The sequence below is a fragment of the Oncorhynchus kisutch genome, linkage group LG4, assembly GCF_002021735.2.
Source record: "Oncorhynchus kisutch isolate 150728-3 linkage group LG4, Okis_V2, whole genome shotgun sequence".
Taxonomy (NCBI): Eukaryota; Metazoa; Chordata; class Actinopteri; order Salmoniformes; family Salmonidae; genus Oncorhynchus; species Oncorhynchus kisutch.
Window position 1 is genome coordinate 32,787,700 of NC_034177.2, and position 26,187 is coordinate 32,813,886.

A 26,187-nucleotide genomic window follows, 5' to 3' on the forward strand; every position below is an offset into this window, starting at 1 on the left:
ACGGCGGCAGGCAATAGACAGGTCAAGGCAGGCAATAGACAGTTCAAGGCAGGCAATAGACAGTTCAAGGCAGGCAATAGACAGTTCAAGGCAGGCAATAGACAGTTCAAGGCAGGCAATAGACAGGTCAAGGCATGCAATAGACAGGTCAAGGCAGGCAATAGACAGGTCAAGGCAGGCAATAGACAGGTCAAGGCAGGCAATAGACAGGTCAAGGCAGGCAATAGACAGGTCAAGGCAGGCAATAGACAGGTCAAGGCAGGCAATAGACAGGTCAAGGCAGGTAATAGACAGTTCAAGGCAGGCAATAGACAGTTCAAGGCAGGCAATAGACAGTTCAAGGCAGGCAATAGACAGTTCAAGGCAGGCAATAGACAGTTCAAGGCAGGCAATAGACAGGTCAAGGCAGGCAATAGACAGTTCAAGGCAGGCAATAGACAGTTCAAGGCAGGCAATAGACAGTTCAAGGCAGGCAATAGACAGGTCAAGGCAGGCAATAGACAGTTCAAGGCAGGCAATAGACAGTTCAAGGCAGGCAATAGACAGTTCAAGGCAGGCAATAGACAGTTCAAGGCAGGCAATAGACAGTTCAAGGCAGGCAATAGACAGTTCAAGGCAGGCAGCGGTCAGTAAACCAGAGAGGTGGGGCAACGGTACCGGACGGCAGGCAGGCTCAGGGTCATGGTAGGTAGAGGTCAATAATCCAGAGGTGGGGCAAAGGTACAGGTCGGCAGACAGGCTCAGGGGCAGGCAGAGTGGTCAGGCAGGCGGGCTCAGTGTCAGGACAGGCAAGGGTCAAAACCAGGAGGGTGAGAAAAAGAGAGGGTGAGAAAAAGAGAGACTGGGAAAAGCAGGAGCTGAGAACAAAAACGCTGGTTGACTCGACAAACTGGCAACGGACAAACAGAGAACACAGGTATAAATACACAGGTGATATAGAAAGAGAGAGATGCATGCATGGGTGTGAGTGTGAGTGTGTAAATACACATTGTATTAACTACTTTCTATGTATTAACTTCTTTCTATGGTAGGTAGATTATGTAATATACTGAATATACTGAATTAACCTTCTCTGACTGTACAGAATGATTTTTTCCGGTTTGTTAATCCTCTTCTAGTAAGTTTTCGCCTGGGTCTTATAGAGTCCATTCAGAAAGCGCTACTCAGCATCTCCAGGACAAGGACAGGTCCTTGATATGTCATCTGACCATAACTATCCTACACAGGGGCTCTCGCCAAACTACTGCTAATTAAAACCATAATATGATGGACACAGTAACTAAACTTTTCAGGCAGACCAGAGGCCACACTATAAGCAGGGCTTCTCATGGCAGTGTGTGTGTGTGTGTGTGTGTGTTAATGTAGAGTGTGTGAACATGTATCAGTGAGACTGATAGCGGCATAAACAGAGTGTATAATCGATGCTTGTGTTTGTTTTTCAGTCGGCAGCGGATGTGCAGGTGCTAAAGTTTCAGCCTCACCCTATAACAGGAGAAATACAGGTAGGCCTGCTCAGGGGCAGCACCAGAGGAGGGGCATGTGGTGGCACCAGCCACACCTCAAATATGATTGGCCAGCCTTAGTGCCCCTCTATTCTCATTGGATCAGAGAGCTATCAATATGGCTCAGATTGGAGAGAAAAGACAATGCTTTTGTTCAGGCAAGTCATTGTGGCTGGCTTTAGGATCATGCGGATACCTTGGAGTGGGCGCAAAGGCTGTGATTGGCTGGCTGTCTTTAGGATTATGGAGAGCATGGCTACAGTGAGGGAACACTGAACAGTGCAATCTCTCTCAATTGATATGTGGAAAGCAGAGCAGTAAGGTGGCTAAGGAACTGCTGGTTGAGTTGACAGGAAACTCAACTAGTGTTTAGCTAGTGTGTAGCAGCTATCAGGCCGACAGCCTCATAGCATCAATACTGTAATCAATTCTGCAGTCAAACTTTTTTCATTATGTAATCCAACATTTTAGTGGATATGTGTGCAACAAAAGTTCAACAGTCACCTTTTGCCACTATTTCTGTCAAGTCTATGCATACAGTTTGATGCATACATTTCATAAATCCAATGTATGAGGAACACAGAACGCACTGCAACAGCCTCTGCAATGTAATGCTGCAAGGCAAACACAGCATTCCATTGGAAATGAATGTACTTCTGGTGTAGCAAAACGCATTGATGCTGTCGTTCTGATCGAGGTGTCATTGCTGTATGGCATGTGTTTGTCCTTTATCGACTAAGGTGAAATGAAACTACAGCAGCCAAGGTGAGAATGGCTGAAGTCATTTTTGCTTCTTTTTTTAATGTTCTCCAAATATAATTTTAGAGCTTTTAAATTGTGTAGAAATAGAGTAGACCTAAATCAGCTTTAAAAAAAATATATATATATTCCTTGTAGGGGGTTACCACTAAACGTGTATCTAACGTGAATATTTTCCCAATGTTAATATTCAAATGGGTTTATTTAAATAAATTAGGGCAGTTACAAATAAACAGTTAGTCAATACAATGCATGTAAGTTTAAGCCAATTTGCAATGCAATTTGTGATACAATTTGACTGGTTCTTGGTCCCCCCTTGGCAAACCCCAGTCTCACACCTACTCTGTTTGCTACTGACTCCTCCAGTCTGGAGTCTGTAGAGTGTGCCTTATATTCCTGAATTCCTCCACTTGATTGATCCACCTGTCAAGAGTTTGATGATAAGTCAGAATCAGGTTGTCTAGTGTTGAGAAACACTGGTCTACATGCCTGTAGAACCTAGTTGAACATACTGCATGTCTCTCTCTGTCCACTCTGCCCCCTGCAGCTCCAGATCAACTATGACAGGAACCTGGGGAACCTGATAGTGCATGTGCTCCAGGCCAGGAACCTGGCTCAGAGAGACCCCAACAGATACTCTGACCCCTTTGTCAAGGTTTACCTCCTACCAGGGAGAGGGTGAGATACTTCACAATGCTTTTAACTCCTTCTAGACTGCTTTTTTATCGCTCTCTCTCTTTCTTTCTCTCTCTCTGCCTTGCATTCTCTCTCTCTCTCTCTCTCTCTGCCTTGCATTCTCTCTCTCTCTCTCTCTCTCTCTCTCTCTCTCTCTCTCTCTGCCTTGCATTCTCTCTCTCTCTCTCTCTCTCTCTCTCTCTCTGCCTTGCATTCTCTCTCTCTCTTTCTCTCTGCCTTGCATTCTCTCTATCTCTCTCTCTGCCTTGCATTCTCTCTCTCTCTCTCTCTCTCTCTCTCTCTCTCTCTCTCTCTCTCTCTCTCTCTCTCTCTCTCTCTCTCTCTCTCTCTCTCTCTCTACCTTGCATTCTCTCTCTCTCTGCTTTGCATTCTCTCTCTCTATCTCTCTCTCTCTGCCTTGCATTCTCTCTCTCTATCTCTATCTCTCTCTCTGCCTTGCATTCTCTCTATCTCTCTCTCTCTCTGCCTTGCACTCTCTCTCTCTCTCGTTCTATCCCTCTCTCTTTCTCTCTGACTTGCATTCCCTCTCTCTCTCTCTCTCTCTCTCTCTCTCTCTCTCTCTCTCTCTCTCTCTCTCTCTCTCTCTCTCTCTCTCTCTCTCTCTCTACCTTGCATTCTCTCTCTCTGCTTTGCATTCTCTCCCTCTATCTCTCTCTCACTCTGCCTTGCATTCTCTCTCTCTTTCTCTCTCTGCCTTGCATTCTCTCTCTCTCTCTCTGCCTTGCATTCTCTCTCTCTATCTCTCTCTTTCTGCCTTGCATTCTCTCTCTCTCTGCCTTGCATTCTCTCTCTCTCTCTATCTCTCTCTCACTCTGCCTTGCATTCTCTCTCTCTCTCTCTCTCTCTGCCTTGCATTCTCTCTCTCTCTCTCTGCCTTGCATTCTCTCTCTCTCTCTGCCTTGCATTCTCTCTCTCTCTCTGCCTTGCATTCTCTCTCTCTATCTCTCTCTCTGCCTTGCATTCTCTCTATCTCTCTCTCTCTGCCTTGCACTCTCTCTCTCTCTCGTTCTATCCCTCTCTCTTTCTCTCTGACTTGCATTCCCTCTCTCTCTCTCTCTCTCTCTCTCTCTCTCTCTCTCTCTCTCTCTCTCTCTCTCTCTCTCTCTCTCTCTCTCTCTGTACTCTAATGAGTATTGACTGTTACTCTGATGTGCCTTTATTAATCTGTGTTAGATTTACTGTGAGCTCTCTGATTGTAAGTAGAAGCATAGGAGTCCATAAAACATGATAGTGACACGTCCAACTGTGGGCTACTTTCATTTCTTATCTCCATGGCTTCTAACTGGCCTCAGTTGGCATATTGAGTGTACATGTATTGGTATTGTGGCTAGTCAGATTAAGATAATAATTTGATTCAAATGTTTGCATGCTTTGCAAGAAGAACGATTTCCCTATTAACCCTGTTTACATCAGGCTAGCTGATGGCTCTCTGATAACCGCAGAAAATCACCAATCAAAATAAATGTTCAACCACAGTGACCAAGTTATTTTTGGGAAGTATATTTGATTCTGAGTTGGGACATATGAAGTCTGTTTGTGGAAACGACTTCTATGACACATACATTCAGTTGATTCAAACTCACTTCACTCATGCTAAAGAGGGAGGCTCTCGGCTGGTGCTAGCACACGCGCAGATCAAATACCACTGGAACGCCGATTAAGGTGTCCTAATAATTCAAAAGATTGCTCCGAAAACCAGGTGTTTTAATCGGTGTATGTTTACTTAGATTTTGACCTTACGCCGATTAAGATAAGCAGAGTAATGTGTTTACATGTCTATTGTATAATCTGACTACTGCCATAGCCTAGTGGTTAGAGCATTGGGCCAGTAACCGCAAAGGTTGCTGGATTGAATCCCTGAGCTGACAAGGTAAAAATCTGTTTTACTGCCACTGAGCAAGGCAGTTAACCCACTCTTCCCTGGGCGCTGTGGATGTTGATTAAGGCAGCACCTCTCTGATTCAGAGGGGTTGGGTTAAATGCGGAAGACACATTTCAGTTGAATGCATTCAGTTGTACAACTACCCCTTTTCCTAATCAATTTAATATCAAATGATGAACCTTTATTTAACTCGGAAAGTCAGTTAAGAACAAATTCTTATTTACAATGAGGGCCTACCCCGGCCAAACCCGGACAACGCTGGGCCAATTGTGCACCGCCCTATTGGACTATCACCGGAGGTGATACAGCCTTGATTCGAACACGGTGCATGTAAACGTACTCATGGACAGATACTACAACTTGATGGACAGATACTACAACTTGATATGAAACACTGTTTGGTCACTGTATCAAAGCATTCTATATTTACTCTAAGATATTCTCTAGAATGCTGATAGTGTGTGTGTGTGTGTGTGTGTGTGTGTGTGTGTGTGTGTGTGTGTGTGTGTGTGTGTGTGTGTGTGTGTGTGTGTGTGTGTGTGTGTGTGTGTGTGTGTGTGTGTGTGTGTGTGTGTTTGTGTGTGTGTGTGTGTGTGGTCTCTAGATTGGCTGCAGTGTTCTCTTTCTGAGTGCTCTGATGTGATAGTGTAGTAAGGTTCAACCCTCCCACGGGACTGCGATTATCAGTTTATCAGCATCAGCTTAGCGTATCCCTCTCTCCTTCCCTGCCCCATCATTGTCTCCATCCCTCTCTTCCTGTGAAAAGGCAGAGAGATCGATAGTCTTTATCTGACCTATAACACTATCTGCTTTCTACTAATGGCTCTATCAGCCATGTTCATAGGATTTTACAGTACAGTGCCAGAGACTCTACCCTGATTTCGGATTGGATCAAAGAATCAGAGACTGTATCCTGATTGGATAGAAACTGCCAGCACACACACACAGACACACACACTGTCCTTTAGCTCAGTATATAGGGACTGCTTGATATGTGTTTAAACAGTAGACAGTAAATAAACCATGTCTTTATGTTTCTATGTTGTCGTTCTTTATCTCCTTCCCTTTATGTCTCTGTTTCTCTGACGATTTCTTTCTTTTTGCTGTTCTTGTTGTTTGTTGTCTGTTGTCTCTACCCTCCTCTCCCTCCCCTGGACTCTCAGACAAGTCATGGTAGTCCAGAACGCAAGGTAGTGTAGTGCTTCTCTGCTTCTCTCCCTCTCTTCTTCTCTTCTTCTCCGATTCTGTTCTTATCTGCTTCTATCCTTCTCTGCTTCTATCCTTTTCTAATATTTTCCTTCTCTGTTTCTCTTCTTCTCTGTTCTTTTCCTTCTCTCCTTCTCTGCTGCTATCCTTCTCTGCTCTCCTTCTTCTCTGCTGCGATCCTTCTCTGCTCTCCTTCTTCTCTGCTGCTATCCTTCTCTGCTCTCCTTCTTCTCTGCTTCTATCCTCTGCTCTCTTCCTTCTCTGCTGCTATCCTTCGCTGCTCTCTTCCTTCTCTGCTTCTCTTCTTCTCTGCACTCTTCCTTCTCTCCTTCTGTGCTTCTCTCCTTCTCTGCCTCTCTCCTTCTTTGCATTCTGTCTCTGTTTCTCTGCCCCTCTGTCTCCTACTTTCCTTCCCTCCCTCTTTTTCTATCCTTCTTACCTTCTCTGGCTCTCTAATTATCTGCCTCTCTGCTTTCAGTCTGTTTCCCCCCCTGCTTCAATGTGCAATGTGATTATCTGATTGTGCAGATGTAGCCAAGAACATTGCCGGGTTGAAATCAAAGTTGAAATGTGAAATCATTTCATGAGTCAGATGTGTTTTTCACCTCACCTTGATGCTCTCTGCTACAGGAGTGGAGCTGTGCCTTACAGTCAAATATTGATTCAACCAGACAAACATACATACATCACTATTTCTTTGACTTTATTCTTGTTTCATGTTGTTATCCTGTCTAGCCAGTGTGTCTATACACTACCGTTCAAAGGTTTGGGGTCACTTAGAAATGTCCTTGTATTTTAAAGAAAAGCACTTTTTTTTTGTCCATTATAATAGTATCAAATTGATCAGAAATACAGTGTAGACATTGTTAATGCTGTAAATGACAATTGTAGCTGGAAACGGCAGATTTTTAATGGAATACATTAGAGTGTCTAGTTTGAGAAACGGACGCCTCACGAGTCCTCAACTGGCAGGTTCATTAAATAGTACCCGCAAAACACCAGTCACAAGGTCAACAGTGAAGAGGTGACTCCGGGATGCTGGCCTTCTAGGCAGAGTCGCAAAGAAAATCCATATCTCAGACTGGCCAATAAAAATAAAAGATTAAGATGGGAAAAAGAACACAGACACTGGACAGAGGAACTCTGCCTAGAAGGCCAGCATCCCGGAGGCGACACTCTTCAGTGTTGAAGAGTGTCGCCTCCGGGATGCTGGCCTTCTGGTGTTTTGTGGGTACTTTTTATGAAGCTGCCAGTTGAGGACTTGTGAAGCGTCTGTTTCTCAAACTAGACACTCTAATGTACTTGTGCTCTTGCTCAGTTGTGCACCGGGGCCTCCCAATCCTCTTTTTTCATTCTGTGAAGGGAGTAGTACACACCGTTGTTCGAGATCTTCAGTTTCTTGGCAATTTCTCGCATGGAATAACCTTCATTTCTCAGAACAAGAATAGACTGACGAGTTTCAGAAGAAAGTTATTTGTTTCTGGCCATTTTGAGCCTGAAATCGAACCCACAAATGCTGATGCTCCAGATACTCAACTAGTCTAAAGAAGGCCAGTTTTATTGCTTCTTAAATCAGGACAACAGTTTTCAACTGTGCTAACATAATTGCAAAAGTGTTTTCTAATGATCAATTAGGCTTTTAAAATGATAAACTTGGATTAGCTAACACAATTTGCCATTGGAACGCAAGAGTGATGGTTGCTGATAATGGGCCTCTGTACGCCACTGTAGATATTCCATATAAAAATCTGCCTTTCCAGCTACAATAGTCATTTACAACATTAACAGTGTCTACACTGTATTTCTGATACATTTGATGTTATTTTAATGAACAAGAAATGTGCTATTCTTTCAAAAACAAGGACATTTCAATGTGACCCCAAACTTTTGAACGGTGGTGTACATTTGACCCTCATCCAACATTTGCAAGTCATCATGTACAATATATGATGATATAATTATATTGAATCAGATATTCAATTATTGACATCCTGCTATATCATCTTTATATCTATCATCAAATGTCATTTGGCAAAATCTACAATAATGTGGACATATTAGCATATTAACAAAGACCACATCTGAGACTAAATGTGTTCCTTTGCTATGACATCATAGTGGTGAAAACAAGAGGAGGACCAATTACGTTCAGAGGAGTCTGAACCCAGAGTGGAACCAGACCGTCATCTACAAGAACATACACCTGGAACAGGTAGGAACACACACACACAGACACACACACACACACACAGACACACACACACACACAGACACACACACACACACACACACACACACACACACACACACACACACACACACACACACACACACACACACACACACACACACACACACACACAGACACACACACACACACACACACACACACACACACACACACACAAAGCACCCACTAACCCATCCGTCACACACACATCCATACACATCCACATTGAACATTATTTTGAATGAATTGATTTAGTTAGTCTTATTTCAAGTTGAATTGGTTGCTCTGAATCCTTGTGGATGTTCTGACAGTCTCTCTGCAGCCTCAGTACCCATTACCAATCCCCTGAATCCCATAACACCACTCTAATGGCTAGGTTTAACAACCCTCTCCACCCCTCATTCTGAGCCCTTACAGAATACAAATCACCAGCAAGAGAAAGAGAGAGACAGAGACTTCTTCATTCAATCTAACAGTAGCCCTTGGCTGCAATTTGGACCACTTAAGATGAGTGAAGTCTATCCTTACAGCGCTCTCTCTCAGTGGACAATAGCATCTCAAGTCTAGTGGCTCTTCTGTGACTCTTTTCTCTATTCTGCCCAATGAGGTTGTAAACGCCGCAATATCACTCACTCACTCACTCACTCACTCACTCACTCACTCACTCACCCACTTCTCTGCCAAGCGTGCACACACACACACACACACACACACACACACACACACACACACACACACACACACACACACACACACACACACACACACACACACACACACACACACACAAACACACACATATTCATACACACACACACACCCACTCACAAACACACAATCACAGAGTCCCCTGACAGGCTGGTGGAATGAGATTGGTCTGCGTGGGTGTGTACTTGGCATAACTTGTTTAAATGCATTTGTAAATTTAAGTATATATCTCTCTCTGTCTCTATGTCTCTCTCTCTCTATCATTATCTCCCATTCCTTATTTTCTCCCATCCCTCTCACTCTCTCCCTCTCTCCTCCCTCCTATCCCACTCTCTCTCAGCTGAAGAAGAAGACTCTGGAGGTGACAGTGTGGGATTATGACAAATCTTCCTCCAATGACTTCCTGGGAGAAGTGAGTGTCTCCAGAATCAGACACACTCTGGTTGGACTGTCACATACATTCACTTGAGTCGTCCCTTTACCCTAATGTCTCCTGATGTTTTTAAGTGTTCTCCAGCCAACAGAGGCTTATAAGTTCAGCCTACTCTTCCCAATAATACTATATTCACAGGTAATTTGACGTTTTATCAGTCTGTAGAATGAATCCCATTGATCCTCTGCTAAATGGACAAAGAGCCTAATTATTTATAAAGCAGTATGATGGTATGTTTCAACATCACAGAACCCCATGTCTGAAAACGATGTACTCTATTTTCATGTATCTACAGTATAAGTATTTGCTTACACATGCCTACTCTCTACCCCTCCTCTCTCTCTCTCTCTCTCTCTCTCTCTCTCTCTCTCTCTGGCTTTGTCTTTCTCAATCTTTATCTCTCTCTGTCTCGCTCTCTCTCTCTCCAGGTGTTGATAGATCTGTCTAACACAACTCAGCTGGACAACACTCCTCGCTGGCTGCCTCTGAAGGAGCAGAGTGAGAGCATTGAGCATAGCAGATCACATCACACCGCCCAGGGGCCTGGGGGGCCAGGAGCAGGGGCAGGGCCGGGACAGGGGCCCATAGCGGGGCAAGGACCAGGCAAGGACATGGGGCCAGGATTAGGACAAGGACAAGGCCTAATGCATGGACAGGGACAGGGGCAGGGGCAGGGGCAGGTACTGTACAGTATTCATTGTCTAACATCTATCCTTTTCATAATGGATTGTATGTTTTATTCACTCTTAGAAAAAATGGTTCCAAAAAGTTTATTTGCAGAGGAATAGTGTTCGACCAAGAACCATTTTGATCAGAAGAACCCTTTTTGGAAGACAAGGATTCTTTGTAAGTCAAAGGGTTCTTCTTAGTATATAATCCTAAGATCTGTTTTGGGAAGAAATTGTTATTTGATGATTTTGTGGAAGACAAGAAGGCAGTCACGTCCATGTATTTGGACAGTGACACAATTTGTATCATTTTGGCTCTGTACGCCACCACAATGGATTTGAAAGGAAACAATCAAGATGTGCTTTAAGTGTAGACTTTCATCTTTAATTTAAGGGTTTTGTCAAAATTATTGTTTGAACCATGTAAGAATTATAACCCAATTTTAGGGGCTCAAGAGTAATTGGACAAGCTAACATAATCATAAATTAAATTGTGAGTTGAAATCCTTTGCGATCAATGACTGCCTGAAGTCTGGAAGCAATAGACCTCACCAGATGCTGGGTTTCTTCCCTGGTGATGCTCTGCCATGCCTTTACTGCAGCTGTCTCCAGTTCCTGCTTGTTCATTGGGCGTTTTGCCTTTAGTTTTGCCTTCAGCAAGTGAAATGCATGCTCAATTGGATTCAGGTCAGGTGATTGACGAATGCAGAACATTCCACTTCTTTGCCTTACAAAAGTATTGGGTTGCTTTCGCAGTATGCTTCGGCTCATTGTCCATCTGCACTGTGAAGCGCCGTCCAATGAGTTTTGAAGCATTTGGCTGAATCTGAGCAGATAATATAACCCTAAACACTTCAGAATTCATCCTGCTGCTTTTGTCAGCAGTCACATCATCAATAAATACAAGGGAACAAGTTCCATTGGCAGCCATACATGCCCACACCATAACACTACCTCCTCCATGCTTCACAGATGAGTTGGTATGCTCTGATCATGAGCAGTTCCTTCCCTTCTCCATACGCTTCTCTTCCCATCATTCTGGTACAAGTTGATCTTTGTCTCATCTGTCCATAGGATGTTGTTCCAGAACTGCACTGGCTTTTTCTGGCAAAGATATTTTCTGGCAAACTCTAATCTGGTCTTCCTGTTTTTGAGGCTTACCAATGGTGTACATCTTGTGGTAAACCGTCAGTATTTACTCTGGTGAAGTCTTCTCTTGACTGTTGACTTTGACACAGATACACCTACCTCCTGGAGGAGGTTCTTGATCTGGCCAACTGTTGTGAAGGGTTTTTTCTTCAACAGTGAGATAATTATTCTGTCATCCACCACAGTTAACCCACTGTTCTTAGGCCGTCATTGTAAATAATAATTTGTTCTTAACTGACTTGCCTAGTTAAATAAAGTTTAAATAAAATAAAAGTAGTTTTCTGTGGTCTTCCGGGCCTTTTGGTGTTCCTGAACTCACCAGTGCGTTCTTTCTTTTTAAGAATGTACCAAATAGTTGATTTGGCCACACCTAATGTTTTTGCGATCTCTCTGATGGGTTTGTTTAGATTTCTCAGCCTAATGACGACTCGTTTCACTGGCAGTGACAGCTCTTTGGACTTCATATTGCGGGTTAACAGCAACAGATTCCAAATGAAAATGCTGCATTTGAAATCAACTCTAGACCTTTTATCTACTTACTTGTAAATAAACTAATGAGGGAATAACGCACACCTGGTCATGGAGCAGCTGAGCAGCTAATTGTCCAATTACTTTTAGTCCCTTAAAATGGGGGGAGGGAAATATACCGCGTGATGTAATTCCTACACCATTCACACGACTTGGATGTAAATACCCTCAAATTAAAACTCTGGACTTTCAGCTTCTATTCATTATTTATTTTCAACTCCAATATGCTGTGGCAGATAGCTAAAATAATAATAACTTGGTCAGTGTACAAATATTTATGGAACTGCCTGTAGAACCATATACAGTATAATATCTCCCAGCATGCTCTACTGCAGGGAGATTAGAATAAATAGTTTGTTTTACTTTAATATCTGTGTTTTTGCATGTACATTGATTGGTTCATTAATTTAATGCTACAGAAAGATAAATAACATACAGTTTTGTAACCTAATCCAATCTGTTAGTAATTGCATTTATTGCACCCATTACTGAGATGGTTGTTCCAGTATGTGAGTGAGGTAGTCACAGTTAATGTTGTCTTCCCTACCCTGGCAGTCATTCTGAATGCAGGTTGCAGGTATCCTAACTCTGACTTCCAATAGGAATTACAGATCACTTTGCAAGTCAGCATAATGTGACTTGAATGCCTGATGTGGCCTGTAAACTAGGAGATTCCTGCCCTCAGAGAATGGCCTTGTGATATATGTACTGTCATGAATCATTCAATTTTAAAGGCTAATAAGGCTGGTGGAACTCTTCAAAGATAAAAGGGTTCTCAGTAGAACCACATTATTAACGGTTCTAAGAAGAACCTTTAGATACAATTATTCTTGGTAGAACCATATACAGGAGGATCTTTGAACAATCCTACATAGAGGGTTCTAGATATAACTCTCTGCAAAGGGTTCTATCCAGCACCAAAAAGAGTTTCCCTATGGGAACAAACCGAAGAACCCTTTATGGTTCTACTTAGAACCTTTTCTTCTAAGAGTGTATGCGTAACGGATGTGAAATGGCTAGCTAGTTAGCGGTGTTCGCGCTAAATAGCGTTTCAATCGGTGACGTCACTTGCTCTGAGACCTTGAAGTAGTAGTTCCCCTTGCAATGGGTAACGATGCTTCGAGGGTGACTGTTGTTGATGTGTGCAGAGGGTCCCTGGTTCGCTCCCGGGTATGGGCGAGGGGACGGTCTAAAGTTCTACTGTTACATATGTTTGCCTTAATCATGTAAGATGATACATTATAATGCATATTAAGCACATAGAATTGAATGTAAACCTATTGACAGATGGAGGAGTGCCTTGAGTCCCCCAAGAATTCTGTGATAAAGAGCAGAAGCCACGGGATCTTCCCTGACCCAGCAAAAGGTAAGAGCCTCTTCCAGCTGCCTTATTGTGTTACTTTACAGTTTTTCTTCTTGTCTGTTTTGCTGATTGCCACTCTGTTGTCATAGTGATATAACATGTAGTCATGGTGACAGTTTTAGGAATGGCTACTCAGCTGTCATAATTATACTTTTAGTGTCAGTCACTTCTTTGGCTCAGTGCCATCCATGTTGTGGAGACCTGACCCATAGACTTGAGGCACAGCACAAATGTCTAACTACTACATGGCGCTTTTAGTGACTTTTACAGTAAAGGCACTTTAAAGACGTTCCCTTTCTTTCATCTATCTACCTACCCGCCCTCCCTCCCTCCCTCCCTCCCTCCCTCCCTCCCTCCCTCCCTCCCTCCCTCCCTCCCTCGCAGACATGCAGATGGTGACTCTAGAGAAGTCCCACAGTAGTCCCGGCAGCTCTAAGTCATCGTCAGACGGCCAGCTTCGTTCCCACGGTCCGTCCCGCAGCCAGAGCAAGAGCAGTGTCACGCAGGCCCACCTGGAGGATGCTGGGATAGCTATAGCTGCTGCAGAGGCTGCTGTGCAACAAGCCCGCCTCCAACCGAGTAATCTACACCCCTTCCTGTGACACACTTCCTCTCCGTTCCACAACGCATGCTAGCTCATCTTCTCTCTGTTTATCTCTCCTCCTGTTCTATCACTCTGTTCTAGCCTTCTGATTGGTTCTTTTACGCAATTAGTAGGTTCCTATAATTAGGCGAACAGTTCTATGTTGTTAGGTTTTCTTGTTTGATCCAGTGGTGCAACAGAGTTCATCACTAAAACATTGCTGGGGAAAGTTGGCCAAAACACCATTTCCTTTACATACATCAGAGACACTCACAGCAGCCCAGAGTATGAACAGAAAGAATACAGGACAGAGAAGGTAACAGACACAGTTCAGCCGCTCCTGTCTCTTCTCTAGAGTGAAGATATATGTCTATATATTGCGTGGTTTTTACTCTGCCCCAGTGTGATCCCCTGTCAGTCCTCCACGTCTAGAAACCACGCTAAGGATAGCAAACACTCATTATTCAAACTATGGGCCCTTCAGTTACTTCTGGACAGAGCTTGACCCCAAGTTGTGGCATACAGTCCCCCCCCCCTGCTGGTGTTTGTTTGGTTCTCTGGACCACTCCCCCCAACAACTCACCTCTGGAGAATAGAAGAGGTCAAGCACCCATGTGTGTGTGTATGACCCCTGACCCCTGACCCCTAAGCTGGTTCAATGTAACAATACACACACCCTGAGATGTACATTCTAGCACTACCCCTGATGAGATTTAAAAACTGACCAAACACACCAGCAAGTACAGACACAGCAGCACGGGGGTCAAAGGGCAACAGGAAACTGACTCTGCACTCACTGGCCAATTAGAGTACAGACAGGAGTCAGCTGACCTTCAGGGGAACAGCAGTGTATAGGGAAGGTGAGACAACAGGACAGAAGTGTAGATATTTTGAATCAAAAGAAGTACATACAACCTCACTAATCAAACTAAAGGCCATTATCTCCTCTAGAGAACCATGCTCTCAGTAAGGACCATAATACAACTTCATGATGATGTAAACCATCTAGAGCTCAGATAAATACGTGTAAATAGTCAAAAACCTCTCAATAGCTGCTTTAGTATTTGTACCCTTGCATTGAAGAACCATACTGTATGTGCATTTTCACCACACTACAGTGTCAAATAGTTTGTTTATATGACATCAAGAGATATCATCACACTTCTCTCTTTGCTTGTGTTTTATCTCATCCTTCTTTTCCATACTTTTTTATAATGAGTCATGAAGTCAATCAAATGTTTTTCAAAATGCACATATATGGTTCTTCGTCTGCAGGATGAATTCATTTAAATTCATAGTAAATGTACAAATCAATTCAAGTAATTACCATAACTATTATTTTATCATCACTCTTCTCTGTTTCTATTAGTATATTTCAGTTATCCGTCATTTGCTTTTACATCTCAAACTGGCTGTTTTTTATTTGGGATCATTATGAGATTGCCACACGGATACAGAATGTACTTGCTCGGTCATCCAGTTTGGATGGATGTCCTGATCTTGGCAGGGTCTTGGTGGTGCCATACACCTTCCACTTCTGATGAATCATCTAGACCATTCTCCCAGGGATCTTCAAGGCCTTTTGAAATATTTTCATATCCATACCCACATCTGTGCCTTTCCACAACTTTGTCACGTAATTCTTTTGAAAGCTCCTTGGTGCTCATGGTTGAGTGTTGGCTTTGCAATTCACTACCCAGAATAGGGAAGAGAGAGTAGAGTATAGTAGAGTATTAATTTAGAAATCCAAACTTGGTAAATTGTTTTATCACAGCATGCATCATGAATGATTTACAACGACAGGACATGCAGCAATGACCAACACATGATAAAAAACGAAACATATTATGACACACAAAGACACACCCTATTATCACTAAATGAGTAGTCTGATTCCAGTGCTATTTTCTATCCTACTCTTGGGGAGAAAACAGGCAACATTTTCCAATAGGAAGATCTCAGTTACACTCAATCAATTACACTCTCTCGTGACAGTGGGTAAAAATGACCGTCCAAACCTCTCTGTGGAACATCTGGGAAGGATGAACCTGCTACTAAAGCTGCTCCTGTGTTGGATTAGAGTGCTGTGGAGTGGGTGTGTGTCAAAGTACATGACCATATGTGTTTTTAGTTGCAGCCTTTTTATGAACTGATTCCAGGCTGCAGCCAATTGTAGCACTGGCTTTGTTAATGATTTTGTCAAGCTTGTTAAAGTCTTCCTTAGCTAAACTGCTGAATTTATCCTGAAATCACGTAATTCTCTACAATTTTACACAGGTGGAGGACTATTAACTTGGTGTGTAATTTTGAAGGTGATTGGTTACACCTGAGCTAATTTAGGATCGCTATTACAAGGGCGGTGAACACTTTGCCAAACAAGGTATTTCAGTTTCTTCATTCTTTTTTAAAGTTGTTTAGATCAATGGGGGGGAAAGCGATATTAATTACAGGCTATAAGGCAACAAAAGGTGAAAGGGAGTGTAGAGTTTCTATAGGCACTATAATAATGGATTCTAATATACGTTAGAACCGCTAACGGGGAACCAAAAATACACTTTGACCCCCAGGTGTAGCTGCACAATTCGCATATGCATCTAGTAATAACAGTGTGTATTACTATGCTTTATAGTATATTATGGACACACACACACACACACACACACACACACACACACACACACACACACACACACACACACACACACACACACACACACACACACACACACACACACACACACACACACACAGTCATTCTATGCCCCTCCTCTCTCTCACTCTTTCTCTTTCCCCCACTCCTCTGTAGGACCAGGCCACAGGTTGGGGGATGTGTCTGGGCCAGTGGTGTCCTCAGCCCCCAATCTGCTGGAGGGGTATGGGGGTCTGGATGGAGAAGAGGGGGCTGGCACAGGGGTCGACAGCGCCATTTTCCAGGTCCCACACATGTGAGTAAATAGCCTGTTTGTGACTGTGTGTCTGTTCCCCAGTCTGCCCTGTACTGAGATTGTGCGCGCCTGGTATCCAAACATATATGGCTTGGGATGTGGTCACTGGTCGAATGTGTGTGTAAGCTACCTAGTTTAAATATTAACAGTAGTGACACAGCAGCTGCAGCATAACATTTGATTTACATCATCATCAATATGATTGGTTGGATAATAGCCCATGAGTAGCAGAGAGAGGCAGAAAGACAGAGAGGAGCGGCTGCATCTACGACCCTCCAACCCAACTCCCTTCTCTAGTCGGGAGTTGCACATGTTTTTCAGAGCACCAGCAACACAGGTAGTTTAGACTGTAGTTAATCACAGTATACTGAAATATCCACACAAGCCCCGAGCCAGCCAGCTACATACTGTATCATGAGTTAGAAGAGGGTATTTTTTCATTTTGAGCACCTGCCCCCTGAAAGGTCTGTGGCACGGCCCTGGTGTAGATGATCTATCACATACCACTTTGTCGTCTGTGTTTCTAAGTGAAATGTGTGTTTACCAACAGAGGGAAGACCATCCCCAACGGCATTGACAAGTCTAGAGGACTGCCACTCTCGCTATCAGACAATGAGGGTAAGACTGTGTCTGTTTGTGTGTGTGTACTTGTTTTCCTACCTTCTCAGGACCCCAATGTCACAACAATTCACCCAAATGTCCTGACAAAGAATTAAAAACAATAACCTTTTTCTCAATTTGTTCAAATGCTATTTTAAGCTTAAGGTTTAGGGTTTCGCTGTTAAGGTTAAGTTTAGTGTTAGGATTTTGGGAGTTAAGGTCAGGGTTAGGTTAAGGGTAGAGTTAGGTTTAGGGGTTAGGAAAAATAGGATTTTTAATAGTAAAAATAGGTTACTACCACAAAAATTAAGTTGTGTATGTGTGTGACTCCTTATAGGCTTTGTCTTCATATGTATGCCTTCTACTGGACAGAACAGGACATAACACCAACAGGCATAACAGGCCTACCTCTAAATGCAAACCTAGTCCCCTGGACAGAAAGTAACTATATCTCTCTCTGTGTGTCATAACTATATCTAGGATTCAGATAGCTCAGGTTTCATGGTTGCTCCTCACTCAAGTAGAAACTGGAGAGAGGAGAGTCTATTGGTCTATTTTGGTGCAGGCAGTATGTCAGTGTTGAATAATTTACAGCAACAGAGAGGAAGGGTGTGTGTATCTCACCATTACTATGTCTGTCTGTCTGTCTTTCTCTCTCAATTCAATTCAATTTTAGGGGCTTTATTTGCATGGGAAACATATGTTTACAATGCTAAAGCAAGTGAAAAAGATAATAAACAAAAGTGAAATAAACAATAAAAAATGAACCGTAAACATTACACTTACAAAAGTATATTCTTTCTGGGTCTGTGCAATCTGAGGGAAATATGTGTCTCTAATACAGTGGGGGAAAAAAGTATTTAGTCAGCCACCAATTGTGCAAGTTCTCCCACTTAAAAAGATGAGAGGGGCCTGTAATGTTCATCATAGGTACACTTCAGCTATGACAGACAAAATGAGAAGAAAAAAAATCCAGAAAATCACATTGTAGGATTTTTAATGAATTTATTTGTAAATTATGGTGGAAAATAAGTATTTGGTCACCTACAAACAAGCAAGATTTCTGGCTCTCACAGACCTGTAACTTCTTCTTTAAGAGGCTCCTCTGTCCTCCACTCGTTACCTGTATTAATGGTACCTGTTTGAACTTGTTATCAGTATAAAAGACACCTGTCCACAACCTCAAACAGTCACACTCCAAACTCCACTATGGCCAAGACCAAAGAGCTGTCAAAGGACACCAGAAACAAAATTGAAGACCTGCAAAAGGCTGGGAAGACTGAATCTGCAATAGGTAAGCAGCTTGGTTTGAAGAAATCAACTGTGGGAGAAATTATTAGGAAATGGAAGACAAACAAGACCACTGATAATCTCCCTCGATCTGGGGCTCCACGCAAGATCTCACCCCGTGGGGTCAAAATGATCACAAGAACGGTGAGCAAAAATCCCAGAACCACACGGGGGGACCTAGTGAATGACATGCAGAGAGCTGGGACCAAAGTAACAAGTCTACCATCAGTAACACACTACGCCGCCAGGGACTCAAATCCTGCAGTGCCAGACGTGTCCCCCTGCTTAAGCCAGTACATGTCCAGGCCCGTCTGAAGTTTGCTAGAGAGCATTTGGATGACCCAGAAGAAGATTGGGAGAATGTCATATGGTCAGATGAAACCAAAATATAACTTTTTGGTAAAAACTCAACTCGTTGTGTTTGGAGGACAAAGAATGCTGAGTTGCATCCAAACAATACCATACCTACTGTGAAGCATGGGGTTGGAAACATCAGGCTTGGGGGCTGTTTTCCTGCAAAGGGACCAGGACGACTGATCCGTGTAAAGGAAAGAATGAATGGGGCCATGTATCGTGAGATTTTGAGTGAAAACCTCCTTCCATCAGCAAGGGCATTGAAGATGAAACGTGGCTGGGTCTTTCAGCATGACAATGATCCCAAACACACCTCCCGGGCAACGAAGGAGTGGCTTCGTAAGAAGCATTTCAAGATCCTGGAGTGGCCTAGCCAGTCTCCAGATCTCAACCCCATAGAAAATCTTTGGAGGGAGTTGAAAGTCCATGTTGCCCAGCAACAGCCCCAAAACATCACTGCTCTAGAGGAGATCTGCATGGAGGAATGGGCCAAAATCCCAGCAACAGTGTGTGAAAACCTTGTGAAGCCTTACAGAAAACGTTTGACCTCTGTCATTGCCAACAAAGGGTATATAACAAAGTATTGAGATAAACTTTTGTTATTGACCAAATACTTATTTTCCACCATAATTTGCAAATAAATTCATAAAAAATCCTACAATGTGATTTTCTGGAATTTTTTTTCTCATTTTGTCTGTCATATTGGAAGTGTACCTATGATGAAAATTACAGGCCTCTCTCATCTTTTAAAGTGGGAGAACTTGCACAATTGGTGGCTGACTAAATACTTTTTTGCCCCACTGTATGGTCTAATACATATAATAATACATTTGGCAGGAGGTCAGGAAGTGCAGCTAATTTTCCACCTCATTTTGTGGGCAGTGTGCACACTGACAGCCTTTTTTGCAAATTCTTTCCAAAGAGTCAAGAAATTATCTTTTTGTTTAATCATGATTTGGTTGGGTCTAGTTGTGTTGCTGTCCTGGGGCTCTGTGGCGTCTGTTTGTAAACAGAGCCCCAGGACCAGCTTGCTTAGGGGGCTCTTCTCAAGGTTCATCTCTCTGTAGGCAATGGCTTTGTTATGGAAGGTTTGGGAATTGCTTCCTTTTAGGTGATTGTAGAATTTAACAGCTCTTTTCTAGATTTGATAATTAGTGGGTATCAGCCTAATTCTGCTCTGCATGCATTATTTGGTGTTTTACCTTGTACATGGGGGATATTTTTGCAGAATTCTGCATGCATAGTCTCAATTTGGTGTTTGTCCCATTTTGTGAATATTTGGTTGGTGAGTGGACACCAGACCTCATAACCATAAATGGCAATGGGTTCTATAACTGATTCAAGTATCTCTCTCTCTCTTTCTGTCTTGCCTCCCCCTCCTGCCCTTCTCTCCTCTCCTCCCCTCCTCCCGCTCTCACCCTCCTCACCTCTTACTACCTCTCCCCCAGGGGGTGGGGGTAAGACCCAGATGATGGGGGAGATCAAGGTGGCCTTGAAGAAGGAGGTGAAACAAGAGGGAGACCAGCTGGTCCTGGAGGTTCTACAGTGTAGAAACATCACTTACAAGTTCAAGAGCCCAGACCACCTACCAGGTGTGTGTGTGTGTGTGTGTGTGTGTGTGTGTGTGTGTGTGTGTGTGTGTGTGTGTGTGTGTGTGTGTGTGTGTGTGTGTGTGTGTGTGTGTGTGTGTGTGTGTGTGTGTGTGTGTGCGTGTGTGGACAGGAATATTAAACAAACAAACACTTTACCGATAGGGGACATAGGGGACATTTTTGCTATTTTTAAGGGGTTCAGGGTTAAGGTTAGAATTTGTCTTAGGGTTAGAATTACGTTAAAGGTTGAGTTTAGGGTTAGGGTTAGTACGGGCTAGGGTTAGGGGTTAGGGAAAATAGGATTTTGAATGGGACTGAATTGTGTGTCCCCACAAGGTTAGCTGTACAAGACTGTGCACCTGTGCATGTCTGTCTGTCTGCCTCACTGACTGTCTGACCGTCTGACTCTGTCTCTCTGTAGATCTCTATGTGAAGCTGTACGTTGTTAATGTGGCGACTCAGAAGAGGATCATCAAGAAGAAGACAAGAGTGTGTCGACATGACAGAGAACCCTCCTTCAACGAGACCTTTAGGTTCAGCCTCAACCCCACCGGACACTCCCTGCAGGTAACAAACACATGTCTCTGGTTTCCTGCTTCATTCAGACTGTTAATTGTTCTAATAGGCTCGTGTGTGTGTGTGTGTTTAATACGTGTAATTCTTGTACTTTTCACACACACACACATTTTTGTTTTACTATCCCTGAGGAGACCAAATAATTGATCCCCATTCAAAATCTTAACCCTAACCTTATCCCTAAACCCCTTACCCTAAACCTAACTTCAAAACCCCTTACCCTAAACCTAACTTCTAAACCCCTTACCCTAAACCTAACTTCTAAACCCCTTACCCTAAACCTAACTTCTAAACCCCTTACCCTAAACCTAACTTCTAAACCCTAACCCTAATTGTAACCCTAATCCTAACCATATCCCTAAACCCCTTACCCTAAACCTAACTTCTAAACCCTATCCCTAAACCGAACTTCTAAACCCCTTACCCTAAACCTAACTTCTAAACCCTAACCCTAACCCTAACTTCTAAACCCTAACCCTAAACCTAACTTCTAAACCCTAACCCTAATTGTAACCCTAATCCTAACTGTAACCCTAAACCAAATCCCTAAACCTAAAATAGCCTTTTTTTTCTTGTGGGGACTGGCGAAATGTCCCCATTTGTCTGAGTGTTCCTTGTTTTGCTATCCTGGTGAGGACTTCTGGTCCCCACAAAGGATAGTAAAACCAAACACATGCTCGCACACACACACACACGCAAACAAACAAACCAAAAAACATAAACACACACACACACAGGATACCCACTACAAGTATGTGTATGTTCTCTCCTGTCCCTAGTTGTTCCTGGTGTCTAACGGGGGTAAATTTATGAAGAAGACCCTGATAGGAGAGGCCTACATCTGGCTGGACAAGGTGGACATGAGGAAGAGGGTGGTCAGCTGGCACAAGCTGCTGGTCAATTCCACACACAACCAGTCCTGAGAGTTCAACTTGAGGTCACAGAGAGGTCAACCAGATGTCAGTGAAGGTCAATGAATTGTATTGGTCAGTGGTTGCTCGTAGAGGAGGACGAAAAAGAGGAAAAGGGATATGAGTTGCGTTACAGAGTGCCCTTCATCTCCTTTGTGTTATTGTATGAATGAATGAATGAAGGAATGAATGAAGGAATGAAGGAAGGAAGGAAGGAAGGAAGGAAGGAAGGAAGGAAGGAAGGAAGGAAGGAAGGAAGGAAGGAAGGAAGGAAGGAAGGAAGGAAGGAAGGAAGGAAGGAAGGAAGGAAGGAAGGAAGAGGGCCTATCCCCTCACCCTGCCATACATGGACTGTACCCTGATTCTTTATTGGATAGTAACAGCCAGAGACTCAATCCTGATTTCTGATTGGACCAAATATTCTGTACCCCGGATTGGATAGAGGCTGCCAACACACACACACACACACACACACACACACACACACACACACACACACACACACACACACAGAGAGAGAGAAATGAAGAAGTCCCCTTATCTGCTGTAAGAGGACACACACATCTCACTATCTCCCAGCTCTCTGCTGGACATGTCGGATGCAAAACCTGACGTCAACCAGGACTGTGCAGCAATACCACAGAGTAATTACCATGCCAGAACTACTCCTTTCTGTTTTGTCTGGATCTGATGCTGTTGTCTATGGTTTATCATAGCCTCCACTTTAAGATCTTTGTGATCTGTGAATCTTTCTGTCATTCAGTCAGTCGGTGGGGTGCAAATCAATGTATTTGTTTTTTGTCCTGAGCTGCTTGACAAAGTATGGAATGTTTGTTGTATGATACTATTCATGTAATGTAAAAAAAAACACACAAAAAAAACAAGGTGTATGTACATTGAAAATCTATGGTTGATATTGCAGTAACTGAAGCTGACATTATCTGAACACTTCCGTCCAGTAGGTGGCGGTAATTCCCTATTACAGTTAGTTGTCAACCGCCATAAAACTCCAACTCGACCTTACCTGGACAAGTGTTAATGTACATTCAGATGTAGATAGATATATGTCTGAATATTAAATATATCAAAGACACACTGTACAGAGAAATGTTATTTATGAACATAGAGTTTATAACAATAAAACATACAGATATTGCAGATGATGCGAGGGGTCTCCTCATGTGCAGTTTATTCTAAAGACTAAATGTATTCTGTACAGAAGGTATGTATGGAAGGAGCACAGACAATCCAATCACTTTATCTCTGACGTTATGCAGTTATACTGGGTGTTATTCATTGGAAAAAATTGGAAAATGAGGTTCAAATGGTGAATGTAGAACTCATTTTACAACTGAGACATTAGAGGAGAACTTCCACATGGATATCCCTCCTCTTACAGGTGGGGAGAAGATAACAGATAGAAAGGGGATGTCAGGTCCCTTCCCCTTTAAGCTATCCCCTATTATGTCCTGAATGTTACTGACTGGGGAAGATCATGTGATTTTACTGGACTCATCTGACTTGATGTTTTTGTGTTGTCTTTCACACACGTGACTGGAGGCTTAAACAATAGCTCTTGTTTGAGAGAGAAACCTGGATTGCTGGCCACTTTGCCCGACCTGCAATCGGACAGAGGGATGTGTGGCATCTCTCTGGTGAAGTGCTCTGCTCCCCAGACTGGGCCGCTCACCTGTTCTATGTCAAAGCAACAGGTAAACACACCTGTCCTCTCGGTGTGTGCCATCACAGTCTGGTTCTGTATGCTGTGTGTGTGTGTGTGTCTTAATGTCGTCACACATGGCCTATTTTCCTCTCAAAGATTAGCGTAAAAAGAAAGTGTGAACTGTTCTTTTAAAAATCAATGTGTGGTTTGTTTATTAACATCCAACATCATGCTGTACACAGTACACTGCAAATTGTACACTGTGCAGTCGGTGTCAGTGTAAGTGGGGGTAATGCAACAACACAGTGAACCAGCCTGTGGCACTGTCTCTGCTCAATGCTCTAAGTCATTACCTATGGCCCAGTCATCACATATGGCCGGGACATGCTGATACACACTTATGTACAGTATAGGTCTATGTTACTGTCAGTCATCACGATAGTAGCCTGGTTTACTTCTCGGTTCAGCTATTACATTACATTCCTTGTACTCTGTGTCTTTGGTAAATGACAGGAGTGGCAGGGAGGGGAATATTAGCTAGAATATTAGCTAGCTAAATATTTGTACCCAGACTATGAATATATCATAGTAAACAACATCACCAGGTGACCCAACAGACCTACTACCCTCAACCCGACTGCTAGTGTCTAGGCATATCACTGAGGAACTAGGGGTGACAGATGCAATTTCCTAATACATAAAGTCCATATCAGAGGCTCGAAATGCAGACACTGAGTCAAGATGTCAGAATGTTCATGAGTCAAGATGTCAGAATGTTCATGAGTCAAGATGTCAGAATGTTCATGAGTCAAGATGTCAGAATGTTCATAAAACAAAAAATAAACATGATTTTAAAGAAAGGTAAAAAAGTTTTACAAAAATTAAATTGTCGTGCCAACCTTATTTTGTAAGCAAAATCTATGGTTTTGGTTCTGTTGAAGTAATTCTATGCAACATAGACTTTGTGTTTGAATGCATTTTCTTAACATGTAATATCAGTGAACATTGCGTCTGAAAATATGTATCTTATGAAGAGAATTTTGATTTATTTTGATTTATATATTATTAAAGAAAAATAGAAAAAAATATAGATCCATTTTTTTACTACCTGTATACAGTCATATACATAAAGCTTGTGCACTTTAGTATTACATTGTTGACTGATTTCCTTGTTCCGTGTAAAGTGTCATAACATGCAAGTGGAAGTGGCTGTTCCAGTTAATGTCTTTATGTATTTATATTTATGTTGAGATGATTTTGAGTTTGTGATGTATGAAGGAGTTCATATGACACTGTTTTGAATTTACATGGCAAAAGAAAAACTCAAATTAAATCTACAATCACAGACAATGTAAGGTACATATTGCTTCATATCTGAGGAGACACCATCAAACTGTATGGTTGATATAACCACCAACACATGTATGTATAAATCCATGATGTTCAGTCTGAGAAGAATTATGAGGTCATTTTCAAAGCCCAACTCCAGGTCTGTCCCCCCCTTCATGTTCTCCTCAGATTACACTCAGCTAGATTGTCAATATCCATTGTCGCTCAGTCCGTTCCTAGTAACCATGAAACCAATCAAACGTGTGTATCTGTGAGGGGTGTGAATGTGGCGTACTCATCTGATCCATGTAAATATAAAGTGTTTTTATTTTCTACAGAGATTGATTGTTCGTATTGTCTGAGGTTTGAGCATGTGAGTGTAAAACAGAAATACAAAACAAAACAATACAAAACCTGTCTGTCTGTCTGTCTCTAGTGGAGTGTGTGAGAAGGTGATTATGTGATCTGACCGTGCGTTGTCAACCCATGGGTGTCTGACTGTAAAACTATGTCAAAGATGCCCAGCCAACCAGAGGGGACAAATCTACTTAATTTCAGTTGTTTGAGACTTCCTGTTACCACACTGGATGTTGCATGTCTGTCAATATTTTGCTTCCAGATATGTTCAAAAAGAGGGAGATAATATGTATAGATTTATCGGAAGTTGTATGCCGACTGTATAAAGATTATGCTTGTAAAATGGTCTTGTTTTTCACTCAGTGTAAAAATGGGGAATCTATCGTTCTGGTTTTGTGGTTGTACACAGGATGTGTTAAGATATTATTATGCAAATTGTGCTGTAAAAAAGGCTGTTTCCCTAAAATTTAAAGAATAAATATAAAAAGAGATTTATTCCACAACCTAAATGGAGTTTTGGTTACATCTTTGAGTGTGTTCTGTATTATGCATCTATAATATTTACCTTCTGCTCTCATGTACATACATGTATTATTATAGTAATACTATCATTCCTGTATGTACACTGTATGTACAGCATGGGAAAGCAGCCTCTCGGTGATGGCTTGTTATGGACCATAGCACAGAAATACCGCTTCTGGACACTACACATGTTGTACACTCACATGCACGCTCTCACGCACGCAGGCACAGACATTCACACACACACACACACACACACACACACACACACACACACACACAACACACACACACACACACACACACACACACACACACACACACACACACACACACACACA

The 26,187-nt window shown here is 42.6% G+C and overlaps 1 protein-coding gene across 1 annotated transcript in view; it reads left to right on the forward strand.

The window, feature by feature from the left end:
• pclob (piccolo presynaptic cytomatrix protein b) overlaps positions 1–25,689 on the forward strand; it is a 113,408-nt gene extending 87,719 nt beyond the window's left edge. Inside the window, exons 22-34 of the mRNA XM_031821403.1 lie at positions 1,443–1,502; positions 2,809–2,939; positions 6,003–6,029; positions 8,164–8,257; positions 9,324–9,395; positions 9,845–10,096; positions 13,049–13,127; positions 13,509–13,703; positions 16,514–16,652; positions 17,203–17,270; positions 20,345–20,488; positions 20,910–21,055; positions 21,844–25,689. Of these exons, the coding sequence (XP_031677263.1) occupies positions 1,443–1,502; positions 2,809–2,939; positions 6,003–6,029; positions 8,164–8,257; positions 9,324–9,395; positions 9,845–10,096; positions 13,049–13,127; positions 13,509–13,703; positions 16,514–16,652; positions 17,203–17,270; positions 20,345–20,488; positions 20,910–21,055; positions 21,844–21,987 (1,551 nt within the window). The 3' untranslated portion in view covers positions 21,988–25,689. The remainder of the gene's footprint in view (positions 1–1,442; positions 1,503–2,808; positions 2,940–6,002; positions 6,030–8,163; positions 8,258–9,323; positions 9,396–9,844; positions 10,097–13,048; positions 13,128–13,508; positions 13,704–16,513; positions 16,653–17,202; positions 17,271–20,344; positions 20,489–20,909; positions 21,056–21,843) is intronic.
• The last annotated feature ends 498 nt before the right edge of the window (positions 25,690–26,187 follow it).